At 44.5% G+C, this 22,695-nt stretch overlaps 1 protein-coding gene across 1 annotated transcript; it reads right to left on the bottom strand.

Moving 5' to 3' along the window:
* Positions 1 to 733: 733 nt before the first annotated feature.
* Positions 734 to 22,354, bottom strand: TDRD6 (tudor domain containing 6). Its single transcript, XM_084821756.1, has 5 exons — positions 15,771 to 22,354; positions 7,772 to 7,890; positions 7,550 to 7,639; positions 5,175 to 5,232; positions 734 to 1,161 (listed from the first exon to the last, which is right to left on the bottom strand). Exons 1-5 carry the CDS (start codon positions 22,135 to 22,137, stop codon positions 1,109 to 1,111), a joined length of 6,687 nt encoding a protein of 2,228 aa, XP_084677882.1. The 5' UTR covers positions 22,138 to 22,354; the 3' UTR covers positions 734 to 1,108.
* Between the last annotated feature and the right edge of the window lie 341 nt (positions 22,355 to 22,695).

Here is a 22,695-nt window from a genome sequence, read left to right on the forward strand (position 1 = left end):
CCCAAGATGTCGATGTTCAATCTTGCCATCTCATGTTTGACCACCTCCAGCTTACCTTGATTCACTGATGTTACATTCCAGGTTCCTAAACAATATTGTTCTTTACAGCATCGGATTTTCTTTTCACCACCAGACACATCCACAGCTGAGTGTCCTTTCGGCTTTGGCCCAGCCGCTTCACTCTTTCTGGCGCTACTTGGAAATACCCTCTGCTCTTCCCCAGTAGTATATTGGACACCTTCCGACCTGAGGGGCTCATCTTCCGGCGTCATATCTTTTAGCCTTGTGATATGTTCCATGGGGTTTTCTTGGCAAGAATACTGGTGTGGGTTGCCATTTCCTTCTCCAGTGGACCACATTTTGTCAGAACTCTCTGCCATGACCTGTCCGTCTTGGGTGGCCCTGCACGGCATAGCTTATGGCTTCACTGAGTTACGCAAGCCCCTTCGCCACAACAAGGCAGTGATCCATGAAGGGGAATCTCTGTGTAGGCAAAAGCAAAAGACTGGATTAACTGTGCATGCAGCATGAAAGTCCCTTTTACTTGGCATTACCTAATGAAATTGACAAAACAATTGCCTTTGTATAAAAAACATGTTTAGTATTAAGAGTACTACTAAAAGTTTTATAATAGTTTCACACTTCTGTGTATGATCAACCATGTATGTAGCTTATTTATCATTACTGAGATCACAAACTTTCAATGAAGCAGGGAAATGAAACAGTAAGAACTAATATTATCCACAACACAAGCTTTATTCTTCTTACATTTAACAAAAAAGTAACAAAACACAAAGCCTTCCAAATAGCCATAGCATTTTTAAAGCTATTTTAATGGAAGTGCATTGAAAATATGCAAGAAAGCATATTTCTTTCACAAATTCACTCCAAAGCTTAAACAACAATGCACTAATGCAAGTCCACTACTTCATATCGCAGTCTTACCAAGGAGTACTTTACAAAACTAGGGCGAATGTGCATAACATGCCTAAGTGAACCCCTAAGTGGAAAGCTGTTCCTGGTTTGGACTATTGCCATCAACATCAAAATCGGAGAAAGCTTATGTGTAAGATGATTCCATCACTCAGGTGTGCTTTCAGTGCAGCTGTCACAACACATACGGACCAGTATTGTCTTCTAAACCACCAGTCACTTCTTCCGCTGTTGGAGATACAAGGGAGTTAATAGGTTACATTGAAAACAACCACAAATATTTGTACATACATTTGTTAAAACACACATTATTAAAGCTAATAAAACATAACATATCCTAGTTTATTTCTACACTCTGTGACATTAATGAACTTGTGCCAGTAGCAAGAGCTGTAATGTCAAGGGTCTTTCCAATAAACTTTCCTCTCTTCAGAAGGTTCCAAGTTTAATCCCCAGCATTTCCAGGTAGGGCTGGAAAAATTCCTTCCTGAAACCCTGGAGAGCCACTGCCAGTCAATGTCAACAGTATGGGGCTAGATGCTCTGACTCAGTATATGTTCCTCTCTCAAATTATAAAATGGACTATGGCAGCGAGGCCTTGTATTATCTAACTAATTATATTACTACTACCAGAATATTTAATTTTTAAAAGGACCAAGATACACAGTAAATGGTCTGAGTAAACTCCAGCACCAAAGAAGTGATTATGATGATATAAAATATATTACATCTATAGGCCTATGCACATAGCTTATTTACCATTGAGGAAACCCAGTAAGCTTTCAAGGAGCCACAAGAATGGTCCAGAAGAGCATTTGAAAGACACTCCCCTATTCATATTGTTCTGTTCATACATTTCTGTGCTGTAAACAGAAAAGGAAGTTTCCTTCTCAGCATCCAGAAGGAAGTAAAGTGAGTTGCCAGCAGAGGAACAGATCGTTCTTTTCCTGCCCTGTCAGCATTTGCAGTGCAGAACTTGGTAAAAGCTTCTTTCTCCCACCCAGCACAAAAGCTGCCGCTAAAGAAACAGATCAATCTGTTCTTGCCCTGACAGCCTTTGTGACTGGTTGTGAAAGAATGATGTCAGGAATGATTCTGAGTGTGTGGACAGTTAGCAGCTCAGAGTCAGAATGGGAACAGCCAGAACGGGGAGAGGCTCCCACCCTAGTGAGCTCAGATATGGATAAGAATTCTTCTCAGGACCTTAGCACACAGGTGGCTCAACCTGAAGGCCCCCCACTTTCCTCCTCCATGAGAACTCAGGTCTCAGAGGAGGAGGAGAGTGCGGGGTGTGACTTGAAGGATGCTAGAGCAAAGCAGGAAAAGTTAGAGGCGGAGCTCAGGCATTCCACCCCGTTGGCTATGCGTGATAGCCTACGTAGGAGGGCACAACTGTAAGGGAGAGGCATCCCCCACTAAGTTATTCTTGCCGGAAAGGTCTTGTTTCAAACTGCTGGCAACGTATCTAATTCCCACTTGGCTTCTCTATTGATATTCGTAATTGTGTGGAGTAGCTGTTTTCCTTTGTAGCCTGAGAGTCTCTGAGGATTTGCATTTGTAAAGAACCTGGTCATTAACTAATAAAGTAGTGAGCCTGAAGCCTGGTACCCTGGAGTGTGTGATTGCCAAGGGAGAGGACCAAGGGACCTGACAGATAAAGGGAGGCAGAGGAAAGACTGCAGTGAGAGAAAAGGGATGAATGGGTGTGAAAGAGAGAAAAAGTGTGCCAGCTATTTTCAGCTTTACCCCACCCACCACTACTATGCAGTCCCCAACCACTTTCTCCTGAGGGAATCTGGGTCTTAACATGTTATAGATAGCAAAAAATAGAGGAACACTCCTCTTGCCCCAAAGACAGGGTAAATGGCAACAACAATAAATGTCTGGCTAATAAACCAAGCCAAAATATACATATATTCCCTGCATATTACTATGATTTCAGGGGCAGGGAATGGGCTTGCAGAACTTGCTCTCCAGTACTGGCACTTGGTGGCCTGCCCTACAGGAATGCCACGGGAGGCTGCCATGTTTCTCATAAGAACATGACAAAGGTCCTGGTGGATCAAACCAAAGGTCCATGTAAGGCAGCCTCCTGGTATGTTCTTTTCTCAGTCCTGAATCTACTGCCAATCAATTTCATTGGATAACTGAGTTCTAGCATTATGAGGGGGGAGGGGAATTCTCTGTCCAATTCACAAATAGGGGAACCGAGTCTTTTTTATTGTAAAAAGAAAAGGAAGTCACAAATAGGAGAAAAAATTATGCTGACTGGTGTCCTGAAATCTGCCATTTGAAGAAAGCTGCTTAACCTCACTTCCAACAAATCCAGTCAGTCACCTGGGGACAATAGCCCATGACCTAATCACTACATGAATCCTTTCAGAGTCCTCTTACTTCACACTGTGGTTTGCAGCATGTGAAACTAGCACAATGCTTCTGCTGGCTCCAATGTTCAATATAATACAAGACACTCCTCATCTCTATGGCACATGCAGCCAGAGCGGTCCAAGACTGCTCACTGAATGATAGGAACACAGGTGCCTTATGCAGAGTTAGACCATTGGTCCATTTAGCCCAGTACTGTCAAAACCAAGGAGGGTTTCAGGCAGCTATTTTTAGAGATGTAAAGGCCTGGGAATATTTTTTTTCCAAAGACCTTTGTTTCCCCCCTGAAAAATGGAACAATTTTGGATTATGAAATATTTTCTTTTAGAAGGAAGAATAAAATGTTTCACAGCATTCATATCTGGCCTTTACTATCCCAAAATGATTTCTTATATTCAAAGATTAGAGATGTAAAATTTCTGGAAAATTTGAAGCCGTGGTGGTGGTGGTGGGGTGTTTTTTATTTCTGCCATTCCTTATTAAAATTATTGACCTAGTCATGCTCAGTTTCTCAAGCTGTGACTAGAGTCACCATTCATGAAGATGTGTATTGTTTACAGTCTGGGTTTTGTTCTATAGCGTCCTGTTCCTGGGCTTGTTCTGGTTAGGGGAAGAGGGTCAAGACACATCTTAAAATTTTGGTTATTTAGATTGTTATGGTTTTTATTTATCATTTATTTATTAAATTTATTAATTGCCCATCTGGCTGGTCACCCAGCCACTCTGGGCGATGTACAACAATAAAACAGTTAAAACAATACAATTCTACACTAAAAACATGTTGCTTTTAACGTTTTACTATATTTTTATTTAATTACTGTTTTCTTTTTTGATTTTTTTGTAAATTACCTTGATTGGTTTCAGAAAGGTGGTATACAAATGCCATAAATAATTTAAAGAACAAACCAAACTAGGCTGGTATGACAAAGACATCAGTGAAATGATGGGGTTTGAGAAGGGATTTGAAGGAAGATGAAAGGTGACATCATGCAGGTGTTCTGGGATTTATTTTATTTTATTTATTTATTTCATTTCTATACTGCCCAATAGCTGAAGCTCTCTGGGCGGTTCACAAAAATTAAAACCAAACAGCACACAATAAAACAATTTAAAATATATAGAACATTAAAACCACAATATAACAATACAACCACAATAAAACCTAGCAGCAATGCAGGGGTTTAAAATACAAATTTAAAACAGCAAAGCTAAAAGTTTAGAAAGCTTGGATGGAGTTCCAAGCATGCAGGGTGGCAAGGATGGAATTTTTTGAAGGAGCAACAGATCTTCTGATGAGGGTGGTGGAACTGACAGAGCAAAGATCATGGGCAGGAATATATTGGGATGTAAGAGTGGCAAGGTAAGGTATGGGGGAGGAGGGGAGACACAGAGGGCTTTGCATGTACAGACCAGGATCCAGGAGCTGGCACGAAGCCAGGGTAGGGATTTTAAGAAGCAATTAAAGTGGTGAATGATCTTGACAGCACACTGCTGGATCTATGTGAGGGCTCCAAAATGAGGCAATGCAAGACTAGAGAAGATTGCAGTAGTCTAGTTTATGCCCTGGTTGTTTTTTGCCTACAGCTTTTGCTAAGAAAAGAGAAGGGCTATATTTTTCGAGAAATGACATGACTTGGCTACAGAATGAACATGGGGAGCAAATGCTAGAACTTACCACTCTCCTTCTGAGGCTGGCACTATCATTTGTTTGCAGATAAGAACTTGTACAACCTGTTCATATATGATTGCAGTTATTTTTCATTTCCTCATGAACTCTAAAACAGGATAACCTTCCTGTATCCTGTTGAACTTTGATTATTCAAAGCGTAGATATGATTTAGTACTTGAAGTCTTACCTTCAACTGCCAAATCATCTGTTGCCAAAGAATGTGTATCCATTTTATTGTTCAATGTCTAAGGGGAAAAAAGGAAGTTATCAAGAGAAACAGCTTACACAACAGAAAAACATTTTGATGTGTATTTCAGGTTGATTGCTTAATGGTATATTCAGTACTGATAAGTATATATTAAAATGTATTACTTATTTAGAGTTCAATATATACAGAGTGCCTTTCATCTTATACTTCTTCATGCCAAGACTTCTGCTACAAGAGCGAACTGACGGTTAGGATATATGCATATATCTATACAATTTTCAAATATAACAATAGCAAACAAAAAAAGGGACAAAAAAGTCATAAAAGGAAAACAAAAGGGCAAACATGTTATAAAACATATCCATACACAACAATCATTTTACTATCTTAGTAGAAAATTACAACCAGAGACAAAAATGTTTTCCATTAACTTCAAATGTAAGCCAAACCATACATCAGGGGTCCCCAACCTTTTTGGATCTGTGCTCTCATTTGGGAATTTGATAAACTGCTATGGGCACCACCACAAAGTGGCTCCTACAGAGGATGTGGCTAGTCACATAACGGCTGTCGTTGGGGCCTTGCTAATCAAAGGACAAGTAATTCAGCTAAGAAGTTGAGTGCAAGAAGAAGGGTCTGAACTGTAAAGCAAATCCACATAGAAGCACAACAAAATACCCATTTTACAGAAGGCAAACTAGTGACGCTGAGGGACACCTGCCTTCATCTATCCCTCCCTCCCTCCCTCCCTCCCTAATGTTGCAATCCTATGCATGCTTACATGGGACTCAGTGGGACTTACTTCTGCGTAGGCCTACAGAGGACTGCTCTGCTCATCCTATCCACACACATCAACCTTTCCTCAGTCCTGAAGAGGAAAATGCCCCTGATCTACAAAGGAAAGAAAAAGTCTTCCCTATCTCAAATCCAGGCCCAGCCACTCCAGTTCCCATGGAGACTAGAGAAGAGAGGAAGAGTGAGAGAAAGGGATGAGAGGGAAAGAGCAAGACTTGGGGCTGGGAAGGGAAAGAAGAATGCTAGGGGTGGGGAAGGAAGAGAAATAGTGAGGTAAGGAGGCGAGAAAGAACAAGGCTACAGAGGGGAGTGGGGAGAAACCGCAGATCAAGGGATGACTGGGAGAGAAAGAGCAAGGCTAGGAGCTAGGAAGGGAGAAAAAGAAGGCTAGGGATGGGGGACAAATAGTAAAGGGGTTTGGGGGAGGCTTAGAGTGGAGAGAAACCAAGCAAAGGGCTGTGTGAGCAGAAGAAATTTGTGTAGGCCAGGAAGCAACTCTTTCCTTCTCTTCCTACCTGTCAAACAGCTGACCAGTAGCAGGTTTAGGAACAGGAAGGAGAATCTGGCAACCTAATGTTTCTCAAGGTTTTTATTTTGAAGGGGGCAGAGCATGGAGAGGTTTGCAGGCCCCATTGGAGGTCCTCAAGGGTGTGCTGGCATTCATGTGCGCCACATTGGGGACCCCTGCCATATGTTATTATAATGTTGTGATTAGCAACCATGTCTAAGGTTTGTTTAAAAATTAAATACCAGGTGTGAAAGGGACCCTGATTTTCATTTGGACTGTAGCACAAGGACTTCATTGGGAGTTTCCTCCACAGCTGTGATTCTGACAGAATTCCCTCAGTGTTGCAATTATGCTTAGGAGAAAAAAGCTCTGCCTAGCGCCATTGAGAACTCTTTCTCTTAAACTAACTGGAGCATTGGGTGGGGTGGGATTTCATCAGAATTGCAGCTGGGGAGGAAAGGGTTCAACCTCTCACTGCTGCAGTTCTCATGGAAGTCAGCCCCCAGTGCTGGGAATTTAATTTTTTTTAAACCAAGACATGGCTGCTAATCATGCCACTGAAGTAATGTCTGGTTTGGCTCTCAGTTCCCTATGCTAATCTTGCTTCAAACCCACTTTATTGAAAGTAACTAGTCAGAACCTACAATCCTATTTGGATTCACAATTGTTTTATTTTTACACACCACCTAAGCTGCTGCCAATATGTTACAACACAAACAGATTTCCCAAATCATGACAGAGGTACTGAGAAATAATTCCTATATACTGCAATGTAATTCCAGTTCCATTGCAGAAGCCATGTTAAGTCTTCATCCCAAACGTATATTCTTTTAAATGCTTAACAATTTGAGTAAAGGATAAATTCTAGAGTAGCAGCAATGAATTTTGTTGTTTCTGTGGTAGTAAACTATGTCTTCTTGCATTTTAAAGACTACCAGCTTACACTACACAAGAGTCTTAATAATGCTTTCTATCCATTTTAAAGGGATACATGCAGGGAAGGGCAGTCAGGGAAGGGACACACTTCTAATATTTTAGAATGTTGCTGTACCTCAGTTAGATTTGAATCCAGTTCAGGAATCCCATTCCAAACATCTGTAGGGTTGACTACCTCTTCATTTCCACTTGAAAGATTCAAGACCTTTATGCAAAAACAACATGTTTACAGACATAATAACTTACGTAGAGCAACTAGTGTCTCTCATATATTGTACAAGTACCATTAAATTAACATGAAGATCAAGCAATAAGTTGCAAACCCATCTAAACCTACCTTTGTGCCTTCAGCAGATACACCTAAAATCTGAGCCTTGTACCACTGAACACCTGACCACACCATGCACTTGGAACCAATATCAAATCCCATTAAGTTGCAGATGCTTTCTTTTTTATCTGCAAAAAATAGGTAACATTATTTTTAATGATTCTGACACTGCAAGGTACAAGCCAGTTGAGGCAACTCGGTTAGCAACTGCAGTCCAAACTGGCAATCCCCAATCAGTATTACCAGATTTTAAGGTTTTTCTCCCGGCCTAAGCAGACTGGTAAATGAATATACTGAACTAATATATGGCTAGAGTCCACATCATGGTACCGGTGGGCACAAACACTAAACTATCCTTTTACATTTAATATACCAAACATGATAATCTGAAGAGTGTTTTCCCTCCCTCTAGGGTGCCGTATGCATGTCTTGGGAAAGAGGGCAGGAGGAGTTGGCTGGCAGAGAGAGAGTTTCCTTTCTGAGAAATGAGTGTTCAATTGCAGAATGAATAGTTTTATGTTCTGGGCTCAGACCTGGCATCTGCCTTGTAATGAGGTCCTTGAGGAAGTTGCTCGTCCTTCAGCCTCACTGGTATGCCTTTGTGAAATGGATATTTTGTGACTGGTCATGTCCACCACAGCAGTCAAGTTGGCATGCTACCCACCCAGGAGCCTTTCTATGATGATGGCCACAACATACATTCAAAATTCCCAATGCATCCATGGGCCCCCCCAAATTGCAAACGTGAGCTCCTTGACTCAGCCTTGCTACTGGATGCTTAGGCGGCAGCTGTGGCAAGGAGCATTTTTGTCCAGCTTAGAGAGCAATCCCATGGCCCCTCACGAAGCAGGGTGAGGAACCCTGTAGCCCTACAAATGTTGGAGTACAACTCCCATCCTCCCTAATCACTGTCTACGCTAACTGGAGTTGATGTTAGTTGATGTTGATGTGACCTCTGAAGGGCCACAGATTCCCCACTTCTGTTGTAAAGAAAAAGTTGCTGACAGTCTTTCTGCCTACAATAAGGAAGGAAGAGTCCCAACACACAATATATCCAACAACTTTAGTTAAGTCCCACCAGCAGATGAGAAAAAAGAGTAAGCCACTAGTCTTGTGAGACTGAATTTTGGAAGCTTGGCAGTTAGGAACACCAGTTCTCCGGAAATAGACAGCACACCTTGTGGCCAGGGACATGCCAGCAAGTGGATCCAAGAAAGCCAGAATTTTTAGTAAGAATGTTTGTCAGTATACAAGAAGCTAGCACAGGATAGCAATTTGACCATATTTTGCAAGAAAAATATATATTCAAAAATACATTTAACTGTTATATATATTATATATCCTAAAATGGAAAAAGGAATGTTGGTACTTACCATGATACGCTCATTTTCTGCAGTGCATGGAGGATATCCTTATAAAGGTTGCTCCTCCCACTTGCTCTGATAGGAATATGCAAATTAACTGAATTGCCTCTCACATGGGAGAGCAACCTATTTCCAGTCCAGAAGATGTCTCAGCCTCATCAAATTACCAGTACATTTATTAGTAAAAACACTGAACAATACCATCAGAAGGAAGTCTAATTGAAGAAACCTCCCAGCAGCGACAGATTACTGCTGGGTGGGCAGGATATCCTCCTTCCACTGCAGAAAATCAACGTATCACGGTAAGTACCAACGTTCCTTTTTCCTGAAGTGGAGGAGGATATCCTTATATGGGATGTCTAATAGCAGTGCCCCAAACTGGGTGGATAAGTCGCTGCTAACTCTGTTAATTAAACTTCAACCATCTGCTGAAGCACCCTCTAGCCGAAAGATGCCTTGGCCGAAGAGAGGATGTTTGACTTGTAACATCTCACAAAGGAAGACACGGAAGCCCAAGTTGCCATGTCAATGAGGGGGGCACTGGTCCCAAAGGCAGTAGAGGTGGCTGCGCTCTGGACAAAGTGAGCGGAGATCCCCCCAGGCCAAGCAGAACCGGAAGTGCAACACAGAGGAAAATGCAGGCCTTAATCCACCGTGCCCACATTGACTTGGAGACCTTCTTGCCCATGGTGGAAGGCTGAAATGAAACGGAGTCAAAGACATGAAAGTTTGTAGTCCTTTTAAGATAGATCTTAACTGCACGTTTTTCGTCCAACACGTGCCATTCTCTTTCTAGGAGCTGACTCAGCCTAGGACAAAAGGATGGCAGAATGAGCTCCTCTGCCCTTGGAAGATGGAGTTATTTTATTATTATTATTTGGAATGAAAGTCAGATCCAAGTGAAGTATGACTGTGTTCTGTTGGAAAAAGCATAATTCCTTTCTATTCAATACCTGGCAGGCTGATGTGATGGCTACAAGAGAAAAGAACCGTCCAGAAAAGGTCAGCGAGACCCTTCATAGAGGCTAGAAATGGGGCTTGGTAAGAGCTTTGAGAACTTCATGCAGATCTCAAGTAGGGTACCTGTGGATAAGTGGTGGCTTTAGTAAGGAAACGCCCCTTAGAAAACATTTTACATGGGGGTGAACTGCCAGGAATCTATGGGAAGACTCAGGTAACACAGAAGACAATGCCATGAACCACCTCTTGAGATTAGGGGTCGATGGTCTTATAGTCCCCTTCCAACCCTACTATTCTATGATCTTTGGGCTGAGCCCCTGATCCAACCTGTTTTGTAGAAACATCATGGCCAGCCTTAACTGGATCCTCCACCACCTGCAAAAAGCTCTGTACAAGATCTCAATATCATGTTTGTGGATTCTCTATGGGAAAACAGGAAAATACTATCTTGTCTTTTGTATTGTAACGGTACATTCTAGTACTAACCTTTCACAAGCCAAGCGTAGAGTTGTAAACCATCTGGAGTCAGGATGGATTTATTTTATTTTTATTTATTTAACTTTGACAGAGAAGGCCTGGAGCTGTTGGTAGCAGCCCGTGCTACCAACAGCTGCAAAAGGTCCAAGTACCAGGTCCTTCTCAACCAGTTTAGTGCTACCAGTATCACACAGCATGTGCTCCAGCTGGATTCTGCACAAGGGTTGAGTTACCATGGAGGATGGACTAAAAAGTATACAGGATGCCCATAGGCCAAGCACCAGACATGGCATCTATGCCTTTCACATCCTCTGCTACATACCTGGAAAGGACTTTGTTTGTCCTTTGTGGTCCATGGGGGATGTGAACAAGTCCACGACTAGTGTACTGAAATATTGAACTATTATTATTATTATTTATTACATTTCTATACCTCCCCATAGCTGAAATGCTTTATGAAAATTAAATTTCCATAAAGCAGTTTATGAAAATTAAAACATTAAAATACAATATACAAAGTTTAAAAACCATTTACATAAAAGCATACGGACGGTATATAAAATCAGCAAACAACTTTGAACTAAAAACAAATTTTAAAACATCCCAAAATAAAACAACACAGCTTAAAAACAGTACAAAAGTCAGCAAAAGGAACAAGAGTTCTAAAAAGGGAAGGCCCACTGGAATAATAGTCTTTAATGCCCGCTTAAAAACCTTCAATGACGTCAGCAGGCACATTTCAACTGGCAGGTCATTCCACAACTGAGGGGTGGCAAAGGAAAAGGTCCTCTTGTGTGTGGCTACCAATCTCACATAAGGCAGCCTCAGCAAACAGCCCTCAGAGGACCTCAAGTGGCGGACTGGGACACAGGGGAGAAGATGGTCCCTAATTTTACAAAATATATATTTTTAAGTGTACAAAGGGCATGAGTAACCTTGAACAGAACCCATAAAAGTGTCTTATATCAATCTTCTCCCCTTGGAATAGCATAAATGTGCAAGTCATCCTGTGCTTCGTATTTGGGATCTCCCATTGAAGAGTTTGTACTTTTCAGGTCCTTGCACATCTCCTCCCAGCAAGACACGTTCCAGACAACACTCCTGCCCTCAAATGTGGCAGTAGTTATTTGCCTATGGAACCTGCAGTGCAGTTTCTTACCTTCCAGTCCCATATATTAACAACCATGTCATAAGGATACCCCACCGACACAAGGTACTTCATACTGGGAGAAAATGCCACACAGGCTACACCATGGTTATGGCCATGGAACTCCGACACTTGTGCCTGCTCTTCGACAACCCAGACTCGGACTGCCAACCTGTGTCCATTCTCACCAGTTACAATATACTATGGCATGAAAGACCGAGTTGAGACTCCATTTTGTCTAGTTGACTTCCAGTCACCTCAGCCTGTCTGCAAAGGAGTTTAAATCCCCTTGAAGGTACTTGGCTGATAGTGATATGAGGTTTGACTCTGTCCACTGCAGGAGGCAGTCTGCCTCAGCCATGAGGGAGCACAACCTGCTCCCTCCCTGGCATACATGTGCCTGACCATCATGTTGTCTGTTCATACAAGCACCACCTTGGGCTGTATCAGGTGGCTGAAGGTAAGGAGAGCCAGATGGATTGATACTGTGCAATGCTTTCTCTGGGCTCCATCTGCACTGGGCCACAGTGGATCTGCAGTGGGACCTCGAACCCTGAAGGCTGGCATCTGTTTTAATTTGGATTGCGGGGCTCTCTCTAAGGGACTGCCCCCTAAGGACTGAGGGGGAGAACAACCAAGTCAAGGACTTCCAGAGGTAATTGGCTTGGTTTGTGTCTCTGACAGCTATATCCTTCTGGAAAAAAAGGATAAGCCACTGAAGGGCCCTGGAGTGTTTTCTGGCCCATGGGACACATCTATGGTAGCGATCACAACCCCTGCAATTGTGCTAGGGCCATCAGGTCTGGGATGGGATTCTGAAGGATCAGTCTTACTCTGGCCTGGAGCTGTTCTGATCTCTCCAGCAGAAGGAAGAACTATACCTAATTGAGTATTCAATACCATCTTGAGGTGCTGCAGTTCCCTAGAAGAGCAAAACTGTCTTTTTCTGACATTCACCAGGAAAACATGTGACTGAAGGCATGCTAACATCCTGTGGACATCCAGAATTTCCTGTTGGAGTGAGAGAGACTTGACAAGAATGCTGTTGAGGTGAGGATAGGGGTGAAATCGCTGCCTTCTCAGGGGTACTACCAATTCTACCCTGGGGGCAGAGGAGAGAATGAATGAGAGAGCTCTGCATTGATAATATTTCTCTGATAGGTAAACCACAATATTGTCTGTGAGCCGGGTGAATCACGACATGCAAGTATGCTTCTGTGAGATCCCGAGATGACAGAAGATCTCCTGTCTGGAGAGATTCAAGAATGGTAGAAGTGTCTCCATCCAAAGCATTCTGGATTTTTTTTTAATCCACCCATTTCAGGTCAATATTATCCTCCAGTCCCTGATCTTTTGGGAGGACAATGAAAAATATTGAGTAGCAGCCTTTCAATCCTTCCAATGATGGCACTGGCTTGATCCCTCTGACACTGATGAGATGAGATATGGCCTGCAGGACTAAGTGGTTCTTTTCCAATTTCCTGGACCTTGGGAAGGAGATGAAAAAGTTGTGAAGAAGCTGAAGAAAATCAAATATATATGGCCCTCCTTGATTGTGGATAGCACACTTTAACCTGAGCTGGAGATTTTCCACTGATGATAAAGAGTCTGGAAACTCCCTCCCACTGGGGGAGCTGAATAGTTATGCTTATTGCCATCTCTGCTGCCCATTAAGGGCAGTACTGGTGGGGGGGGTGTCAAAACCTCTGCTGGTGCCTGGGTATGGATCCCCATCTGCCCCAGGTGGACCTGGACCCTCTGCTGTCCCAGGATCTTTTATTCCTATAAGAAGACATCCCCCCAAGAGGGCTTACACTCCTCTTTCTCAGAGGTAGAGGGCATGGCTTCTTTTTTGCCTTTTGTTTCTACAAGGACTTCTTCAAAGAGTCCTCCAACAGCTTATTGCCCCCAAGGGGACCCAAGATCAAATTGAATTTGAACACACAGAAATATTCCAATTTTTAAGCCATATTTGGTGTCTGACTGACATGGCTGCTGCTTGGGGCTCTGGTAGTGAATTGGACAGCATCCAAACTGTCATTCGCCATGAAGGCTACTGACTTCACCAGTGTATAAACTCCCTGGTGGAGCTTGATATTTTTCCCTATAAAATCTTTTAGAATGTCCTTCACGTAGGGATAGGAGGACCTAGCCGCAACCAGTTCTGTGAATGAAGCCCTCCGGGCAGCCTCACAAGCCTTACGGAGGCCCAGTTCCCCCTTTCAGTCCTCTGGGTTCTTGAGGGTATTGTCCTCATTCTTAGAATATACTGCACCAAAAAGTGGGGCAGGTGCAGGGGCATCCACCAGGGCACCTGTCATTTGTTCATCACCCTTTTTTGGCAAGTTACAGAACTTTTTTTTTTTGGTAAATGAGCTATTTGGTCAGGATGAGCCTGGTTTAACCCATTTTGCCTTTATCATTCCATAAAGGTGCTGTGGAAGGGAACAACGGGGGGGGGGGGATGTGGTTAGGAAAAAACATCTGCTACCCCTCCCGGATGATCAGAATTCTGCTTCTTTTCCTGTCCTCACCCCCTCAGAATTCATGTCCAGTTACATAGTTCCAGGTAGTCTCCCATCCAAACACAATCCAGGCCAAGACCAACTTAGCTTCAACAAGCTGCCTGCATCATGGGCCTTCAGACCAGTCCTAGTACACAGTATTAGCAGCATTATTTAATAAGACTAGGGAATCCTCAGTCTGACAGGGCCTTTGCGAGTCTGGGCTTTCAGTAGGTACTTCCTCTGCTGAAAAGGTGTCCCTGATCTCCCTCAGACAGGAACGAAGAAATAGCTGCCTCTGAATCCAGTGATCTGGAGGCAAGACATATGGTGAAGAAGGATCCCCACATTCTGCGAGCTTGTGGTTGCTGCCCTTTGCAGAATAGGCTGGCCTTGGAGACATGTGGAGAGAGGGAATCAGCCTGATCATTCCATGAGGTCTGCCCACAATGGCAGCTGCACTGAAAAAGATGGGAATGCAAATGGCAGCAGGGTGCCAGCAGAGGGACACCCTCAATGCCTGACTGGGGGGAAGAGGGAGGAGAAATGATTCCCTCCCCTAGCCTGGTATCTCTCCAATGCTTGCACCCAGTTGGCTGAGGGAAGGCCAGAGGACTTATCCCAAGCGCTGAGTTGCTACAGTGGATAGCCTGGTGGACTCCCTCCCTTGCAACCATCTGCTGGATCCATCAGCAGAGCTTCAGGTGAAGGGCTTGGCTCTTGATGATCGGCAGTGGGGGCAAACTGGAGGCAGTTTGCTGGGAGACTTACCTGTTCTGAGCACTCCTTGGATCATTCCCAATCCCCGGGTAGGGTCAGGATATGATACCGCGCCAGGCCTGCCTTGCTCCTACTAGGCCCACCTGCGCTGAGGAGGACAGGTCCTGCTTCAGCCTGTAGCTGGATGGTGCTGGGAGGTGTCTTATCCAGGTGGACAGACTTGCTCCTGGAGCCCCCGTGGCCCTTTCTTGAGGTTCCAGAAAAGAGTCCCCTGGAATTCCAGGCCCCTCTATCTCCAAGGTGAAATCCGGTATTGCAGGCGCAGGCCTGGTCACAACTGTAATTATAAAAGCTCCTAACTCTTAAAAGAGGGGAGAAGTTTTTGATTTGGAAACTAAGGGAGAAGGTAAAGAAGGACACAGAGGAAGAAATAAGAAAAAAAAAAGTGAGGCAAACCGTAGCTATAAGGGGCTGGAGTGCTAGAGGAGCTACTCCAGCAACCTGCTCGGACCTGAGGCAGGAAACGAAACTGGAATTAGGTTGCCTTCCCATGTGAGAGGGCAATTTGGTTAATTTGCATATGCCTGCCTATTGGAGCAAATGGGAGGAGCGACCCATATAAGGATATCCTCCTCCATTGCAGGAAAAAATGCAAATTCCCCTAGAAATAAACATTGCACACATTTCTTTGTCCACAATCCCTCCTCCCAACAACCACTTCTTAAACAGTAATCTTGCTTAGCTAAACTTGTCAACTGAAGGTAATTATCTTCAGCCAGAGTAATGCACATACAGGTTAACTCCTGCACTCAGAAAGTTAAGCATTAATGTCTTACCCATATTGTGACTTGAAATTTTGACTTGTTCTCCATCCAGTAGTATACTTCTCAAAGAATCCTCTCTAACAAAATTGTCATCTTTAAATCTTTCACACATGTCATGGCTCCTCTGTGTTTCTACACAACTCTTCTCCAGCAGAGTTTGCCATTCTACACAATTGGTCTTTTTGCCATCTTGTCCTGTTTCACACACTTCAACAACACCTTCATTGCAAGAGAAGTCTTGTTTTAATTCAGTTTCTGAAAATGATGATTGGATTTCATTATCTGCAGAAGGGGATACAGTATGCAGTTCCAACAGTAACATATCCTCCATCGTTTCACCAGCCTCCAAAGGATGCCTTTTGGGTGTTACCAGTTCCAGCAGCAAACAATCACTTGCATTTGTTAGTGAAGGGCTCTGTTCTAACTCCCCTTTCACATGTGGTACGTCACTCAAATCCAATTCTGATCTCTCTCTCGGTTCATCACACAAGGAAGGGTTCACTTCAGTTATCTCCAGTTCCAACATTTCTTCAAGTGAATGTGTTCTTAACATCTCCAGTTCCACCAGCAGCTGCTTGGTATAATCTGATGCAGGAGGCACCTCAAAGGGCACCAAATCTGACAAGCCCTCTGAGTCATCCAAAGGTAACTGTACTGCAGGTGAATCTGGTGCTAACATTTCTGCTTGGCCTTCAGTCTCTTCCTGAGTTTCAAAATGATCTCGTTTTAACACCTCAGTTTCACTAGCAACAGGAACCTGCTTTTCAGACGCATCTATAGAATTTGGTATATCACTTTCTTTTTGAGATATATAATGGTCTATTTCATTATTAAATGTTTTAAATATAATTTGTTGGTCCCCTATATCAAGTGCTTCAAGGGTGGTTTGATGATGCCTGGTTTGGTTTATGGGTGAAGTTAGAGAAATTGTTTCCAATGAAATTCTGCTCCTTTCATCAACTAAGCACTTACCTATTGGTTGTAATTCTGTAGAACAACATAATAAATCTTCTGAAGCACCAGTATCTTTGGGAGGCATGAGTGAACAAGCAGATGCTTCAGTTTCAAACAACACAGCCTTTGAACTTTCTTCCTCTGCATTTTTGTTCTGTCCTTCAGGGATGTGAATATTTGCCAAAGTGGAACCACTGCCTTCAGCATTATGTTTCCAAAAGGGGTTCATTTCCTCATTGATACTTATCTTCTGATATTCCAGTTTAACACCAAATAAGGGAATTTCTGAAGGACCATTGTTTTGTTTGTCCATGATTGTAATGTCTAATGGAGAATCAGCTGCCATATCACAGAAAATCTTATTTATTCCTTCAGTCCATGAACTTTCTGCAGAATTAAAGCCAAACAGACAACACAGAAATGCTTGAGGTGGTATTGATAATAGCTCATCTGAAATTTGCCTGATCATCTCTGTACTGATAAGTGCCTCAGTTCCATAATCAATATGAATCACTGTCAAAGTGTTCCCCTCTACATTGCTAACAACTGCCCGGTAAAATGTGTCATCTTCATTATTCTTTGCTAAACAACAATACCCACTTGTAATATCATCCACGCTGACTCCTGGAAGCTCTCCAGCTTCTTGAAGCTTTCTTTCAATTAAACCAGTATCATCTGTTTCAGCAAACTGACACCAAAAATATCCTGGGCTCTTCGCAATGACTGAAAAGGTTTTCACAGTTTGACCTACCTTAGGTATCTTCCAGAGAAATGATTTGGTAACTGGAATACTTGAAGGGTTGCTATACTCATTAGAGAGAACAGCTTCACACAGGTTTATCAGGTCAGCCTTGCTATCTTTTTTGTCAGTTGTCTCCACCAAGAGATATTTTTTGTGTACAGGGTAACTTTTAGCCAAATCCACTGTTACATTACCATTTTCGTCACAGAGGAGAATTTCCCATTTGTCTTCAATTTTCTTCACAAATTCGCTGTTCATCTGAATCTCACTTGTCCTTTGGGAGAAATAGAGCACTGCTTCCTGTGTCCATTCTGGAAGCTCTGCAGTTATAACTCCACCCAGCGTACAACGAATGCACATCACTGGGAATGATGGACAGTCTTCAAGAAGTCTGCGCGTTTTGCAGATGCTAACTACTGCAGTATTGCCATAATCAATATACTGCACACTCACCAAGTCACCAGAGGGCTCTTTGATGACTACAGCTCGATACCATAAACCATCTTCTGAAAAAGTTGCACACATTAGGTCTCCTGTATGAAGCTGCTGCCCATTTAGGCTCTCAACTGTTTTAGAATTGTTTAGTTTTTCTGAAATACTGTCAAGCAGAGGTTCATCTTCTACTAGCTGAACATAAAAATCAAAAGGATTATTTATATGAGAAACATACACCAAAGTTTTAAGACCAGGGTTTATTGTTTTTTGAGGAAGATCATATATATTTTTAAGTGAAGAGCATCTATTAGTTTCAGTTAGATTTCTGGTTTTTTTATCCGCCATCTTCTCTCTCTTTAGAAGGGGTGCACAGTCCCTGCCCTTCTTACCTTCCTCAGAATCACTTCTGTTAAACCTTTCCACTGTCCCTGGAAACTTTCTTGCCATCTCTCTTTTTGTTTTCTGCTGCAATTGTTTTGCTTCTCTAAACACAGCACTGTGCTTGCTACAGCCCAATATTTCCAGATTTTCAGTGCACCACCTCTTGCTCTCAGGAAAAGGTTTGACAATGCCCGCCAAAGGTAACCTTTTTTCAGTGTTTGCGTCTCTAGAAAACAAAGCTTCATTTTCTGCCACTCCTCTGCTGCACTGCAAACCTAAAGCCTTTTTCAATTTTGCATTGATCTGCATTTTACCATCATATAGTTCAACGATCAGTTTTCCATCAGGTTCTTTTGCTACAATCAAAGCCTTTAAGGGCTTACTTAGTACTGCTTTTTCAAACCACACAGCAGCATCTTTTGGTACATCAGCAACATCAGAAAGAGAGCATTTTATGGCTTGCATTGGCAAAAGCAATAACTCATAAGCATCATTTGGTACTACAATCAGGTCTTCATTCTTTAACAACTGTGTATTCCCAAAATCCACAAAGAAAACTTCTTTGGTAGCTTTTGCTGAAGTCACGATTGCCCTGTACCAGCAGCCATCAGTATACTTTGCAAGATACAAATTTCCAGGGACCTGAGATGTTTGCAAACTGTGCCATATTTTGCTGAGCTTACCAATGTTACTAGTTAACTGTCCAAGAACATCTGCACGTCTAGCAAGTTGACAATAAAAGACACAGGGATCATTAACATGTGTAACATAAACCACCTCTTCACTTCCTATTTTGATGTCATGTGTTGAATAATAGTATGAGAGAAGATGAACAGATGGTATCAGGGGCTTCTGTGGCTGTACAAGTCTGGCTAGACCCTTTCTTGTTAAATAATGGCAAACACTTTCAAAAGGTGTAATTAAGTCCACAATATTAAGGAGATCTGCATTATTTAATGCAGCTAAAGCAAATATGGTACATTTTAGTTCCAATTTGCTTGCTGAATCCACAAATTCATGAAAAACTTCAGTGGCTTTTTCATCCCAAACAAAAGGATTCTGACCCTTTGGCTGAATTAAATTGTAAAGACTACATCTGAAAGCTTGGGCTTTCAACTGCAAGAACTCGGCCTTAGTTGCACGGACATTCTTTAATGAAACACATTCTTTATTTCCATAGTCAACATAAGCAACTTCAACTTCTTCTGTAGAATGCACCTTACTAATGATAAGAGCTCTGTACCATTTATCATCCTCTGAAAACTTAGCCAGACATACAGGATTTGGCCAGTCATGGGGCTGTGCTGAATGAATACAGTAATCTTGAATTTTAGCCATAAGTACCTTCAGATCTTGGGAGCTTTTAGCTAACTGACACCAGAAGAGACTAGGATTTTCTGTATAGGATACTACCACATCTACTGTACTTCCAACTTCCAGCTGCCCTTCACAAGAAAATCCTGGCTTTATTTCAGAGTAGTTTTGCATAATACAGGATAAAGAGTTTGGGATAGTGCTAGACTCCTCTTTTGCAACTGCTTTGGATGGCAAATAGCAAGAGCCGTCACTAGACTGGTGTTGGACTGTCAAAGCTTCCTTAGAAGCTGAACAGTCATGTTTTTGTGGGGGGTCCGCTTCCTCTTTTGTTGATGTTATACTCACAAGCTTTTGCCCCACGCCCTCTCCTTCAGGACCCTTCCTCAATGGCTCATCTGTCATTTTCTGGAAGGTCTCCAGTACTTCATCCTCCTGATACTCAGAATATTTTCCCTGGGACATGATTTTGCCTATGTTTTTTTCTCCTACCAGGGAATGATCAAAAAGTTCTACTATGTAAATATCCCCTTGCATGCCTAGGACCTTCATCATCAGTTCCTTATTTAGCACACCTTTCCTGAAATAATCTACAGCATCTGGACTCCATGACTGATTCAGGAAAGGATTAGCCAATGCACACCTGAGTGCTACAGCAGGAAGTTCTCTGAATTGGAGAAGCAGCTCCTTCACTTTATACAAGTCAACTATTTCAGTGTTTCCCCTGTCTACCAGATATACTTCAATGCCTTCTCCCTGCACTTTGGTGACAAGGCCACGGTGATAAGAGTTCTCCTTCAACATGACACAACACAGGGATCCTGGCTTGGGTTCAAGAAGAATACCCTCCAGTTTCTTACTCTGAGAGTAGAAGTCACTTAAGTTCCGCTTCAGGTGACAGAGGGGCTGGCGATGCTCCTGAAGGTACACCCAGAATTCTGTAGGGTCTTGCAGAAAGGACACTTGAGCACTGTGGCATTCACCTGCCTTCAGACGCACAACAGGAAGTGGGGTGGCAGTAAGTGTGGACAATGCTCCCAAGAGACAGCCAGGCTCCTTCTTGGCTGGAGTACCTATGCTCTCTAGTTCAGTCATCATGTCAGAGGTATACTCTTGACTGCTGTGCAGGAGACTCTGGGCCAGGCAATGTTCCTGCACCCCATAGAGGCAGTTAAGGTTGAAACCCTCTTCCCCATAGAGGGTCACATAATAGAGATGCTCGAAGGGACAATAAGCTTCAATGCGGGCTTGCATCACCTTGCCCAACAGCAATGTTTTAAGCTGACTGATTTGTGAACGGGCCCAGCCACACCCTCCATCTGTAATACCGTGCAATGAACAAGGGTAGGTTACTACTGGCATGCGAAAACACTCAGCTGGCAAATGCCGCAGGTTTCTCTTTGTCACAAATTCTTTTCTGCCATAATCCACGCAGATCACCTGGGCCACTGCCCCTGGCTGATCCTCTGGACCACCCCCAGGGTATATCTCTAGTAGCAGAGCTCGATACCAGCATCCATCTATGCCCCGGGCTGCACAGGGGGAACCTGGGGTGGGCAAAGATTCCTGTAAGTCTCTTCCTTTGGATGCTTCAAAAGCTTGGTACATGGCATCAGACAGTATCTGGATCTCTTTGGAAAGGCTGTGCAGCTGACAATATACTCTATAGGGATTAGAGATCTGAGTCACTAACACAGGCTCAGTCACATTCAATTCCAGCTGGGGATAAAAGTAATCCAAAGGGGCATGATCCTGCTGCGACTGAGCAGCAGATGCGAGAATGGGTGTCTGGGGTGGAGAAAAAGATGGCTCTGGCAAGAGAGAAGGAACACCAGTACCTCCAAGGGAGCTGTTGAGCAAGGTGCAGAAGGCACTGGGGGAGATTTGGCTGGCAAGTCCCAGATGGTGCATCTGTGCCAGTAGCCATGGCAGCTCCAGCACTATGAGGCACTGCGGGATCAACACCTCTCGGACGAGGCCGGACACCTCCTTGCCATGCAGGTAGCCCAAGAACTCCACGGCAGCAGCCGTCCAGCTAAAGCTCAGCATCCCGGATCCCAGCGGGGCAAAGCCCTTTGACCCTCCGGCGGCGGCATTCAAGGTCGCCCCGATCCTCCCGGGCGGCACCAAGTCGGCAAGGATGCAACCCAGCACTTCGGAAGGCAGGTGGAAGAGCTCGCCGGGCCCGCGCGCCAGGTAGTAGGCGCCAGCGCTCACCGTGCGGCCCTCGTCGAGCAAGAAGACGCGGTAGTCTTGGCCCGGCCCCCGCTGGCGGCTCACCACGCGGCAGCGGTGCCACCGCCCGCCCAGCTCCACCAGGCACAGGTCCCCCAGCGCCAGCGCGTCTCCGTCGCCACCCTCTCGGCCTCCGCCGGGGGCGCTCGCCAGGCGGGGCCCGGCCTCGGCCTGGATTTCCTCCACCAACCGCAAGTATTCCTCCCTCCGCTCCCCGGGCAGCCCCCACAGCCTCACCAGGGGTGCCTCAGGGTGGAGCTCCACAAAGGAGACGCGCAGCGTTATCGAGCTGCCCGGGCTGGGCAACACGCAGCACATGGCGGAGGCCGCGTTGGGGCCGCCGCCGCCTTCGCCGCTGCTCGCGTCGCGCTTCGGCTCTCACGCGAGGTAAGCAAAGAGCGGCCGCCGGCCGCGTTACAGAGGGGCAGGGACCCCTCCGCGCTGTGGAGGGCCCCTGTGTCGGCAGCGCCAAGGCGTCCGGCCGAGCGGCGTTCGTCGCAGCTCCCCTTCGCCACGGCAGCTGCGCGAGAGGCGCGGGGTGCGAAGGCGAGCCGTTGAGGTGAGCGAGCGCGAGAGCAGCGGCCGTTCCTGCGGAGCGCCACGCTCGCAAGGTCACGTGCTCGTTGCCCCCGTTAGTCAGGCGCTCTCCGCGATTACTGAGGATGCGCCGGATCAGGAGAGTCCCCCGTCGCTGAGCCGCCCCGCGCTGCAGCCCCCGGGTGGTGTGAATGTAGCCACCAGGGAAGGATTGGGGGCGCGCAGCTTGTGTGGGAAAGGAGCTGCATGGGACGTGGGGAGGGTCGCCATGCACGGGGGTTCCTGGCAAGGCTCCTCTCTCTAGCAGCTACACGAAAGACACAGATTCGACTGGTGAAA

The sequence above is a fragment of the Heloderma suspectum genome, chromosome 1 (assembly GCF_057233095.1).
Source record: "Heloderma suspectum isolate Gila_16-S chromosome 1, 16-S_ref, whole genome shotgun sequence".
Classification (NCBI taxonomy): domain Eukaryota; kingdom Metazoa; phylum Chordata; class Lepidosauria; order Squamata; family Helodermatidae; genus Heloderma; species Heloderma suspectum.

Bases quoted from the DNA above. Each gene is read 5' to 3' on its own strand.
- TDRD6 (XM_084821756.1), bottom strand. From the start codon at position 22,137: ATGTGCTGCGTGTTGCCCAGCCCGGGCAGCTCGATAACGCTGCGCGTC. The intron at 7,640-7,771 runs GTAGGTTTAGAT...TTTTGCATAAAG, and splicing joins TATCTGCTGAAGGCACAAAG to GTCTTGAATCTTTCAAGTGG. The intron at 1,162-5,174 runs GTAAGACTTCAA...TATCTCCAACAG, and splicing joins AGATGATTTGGCAGTTGAAG to CGGAAGAAGTGACTGGTGGT.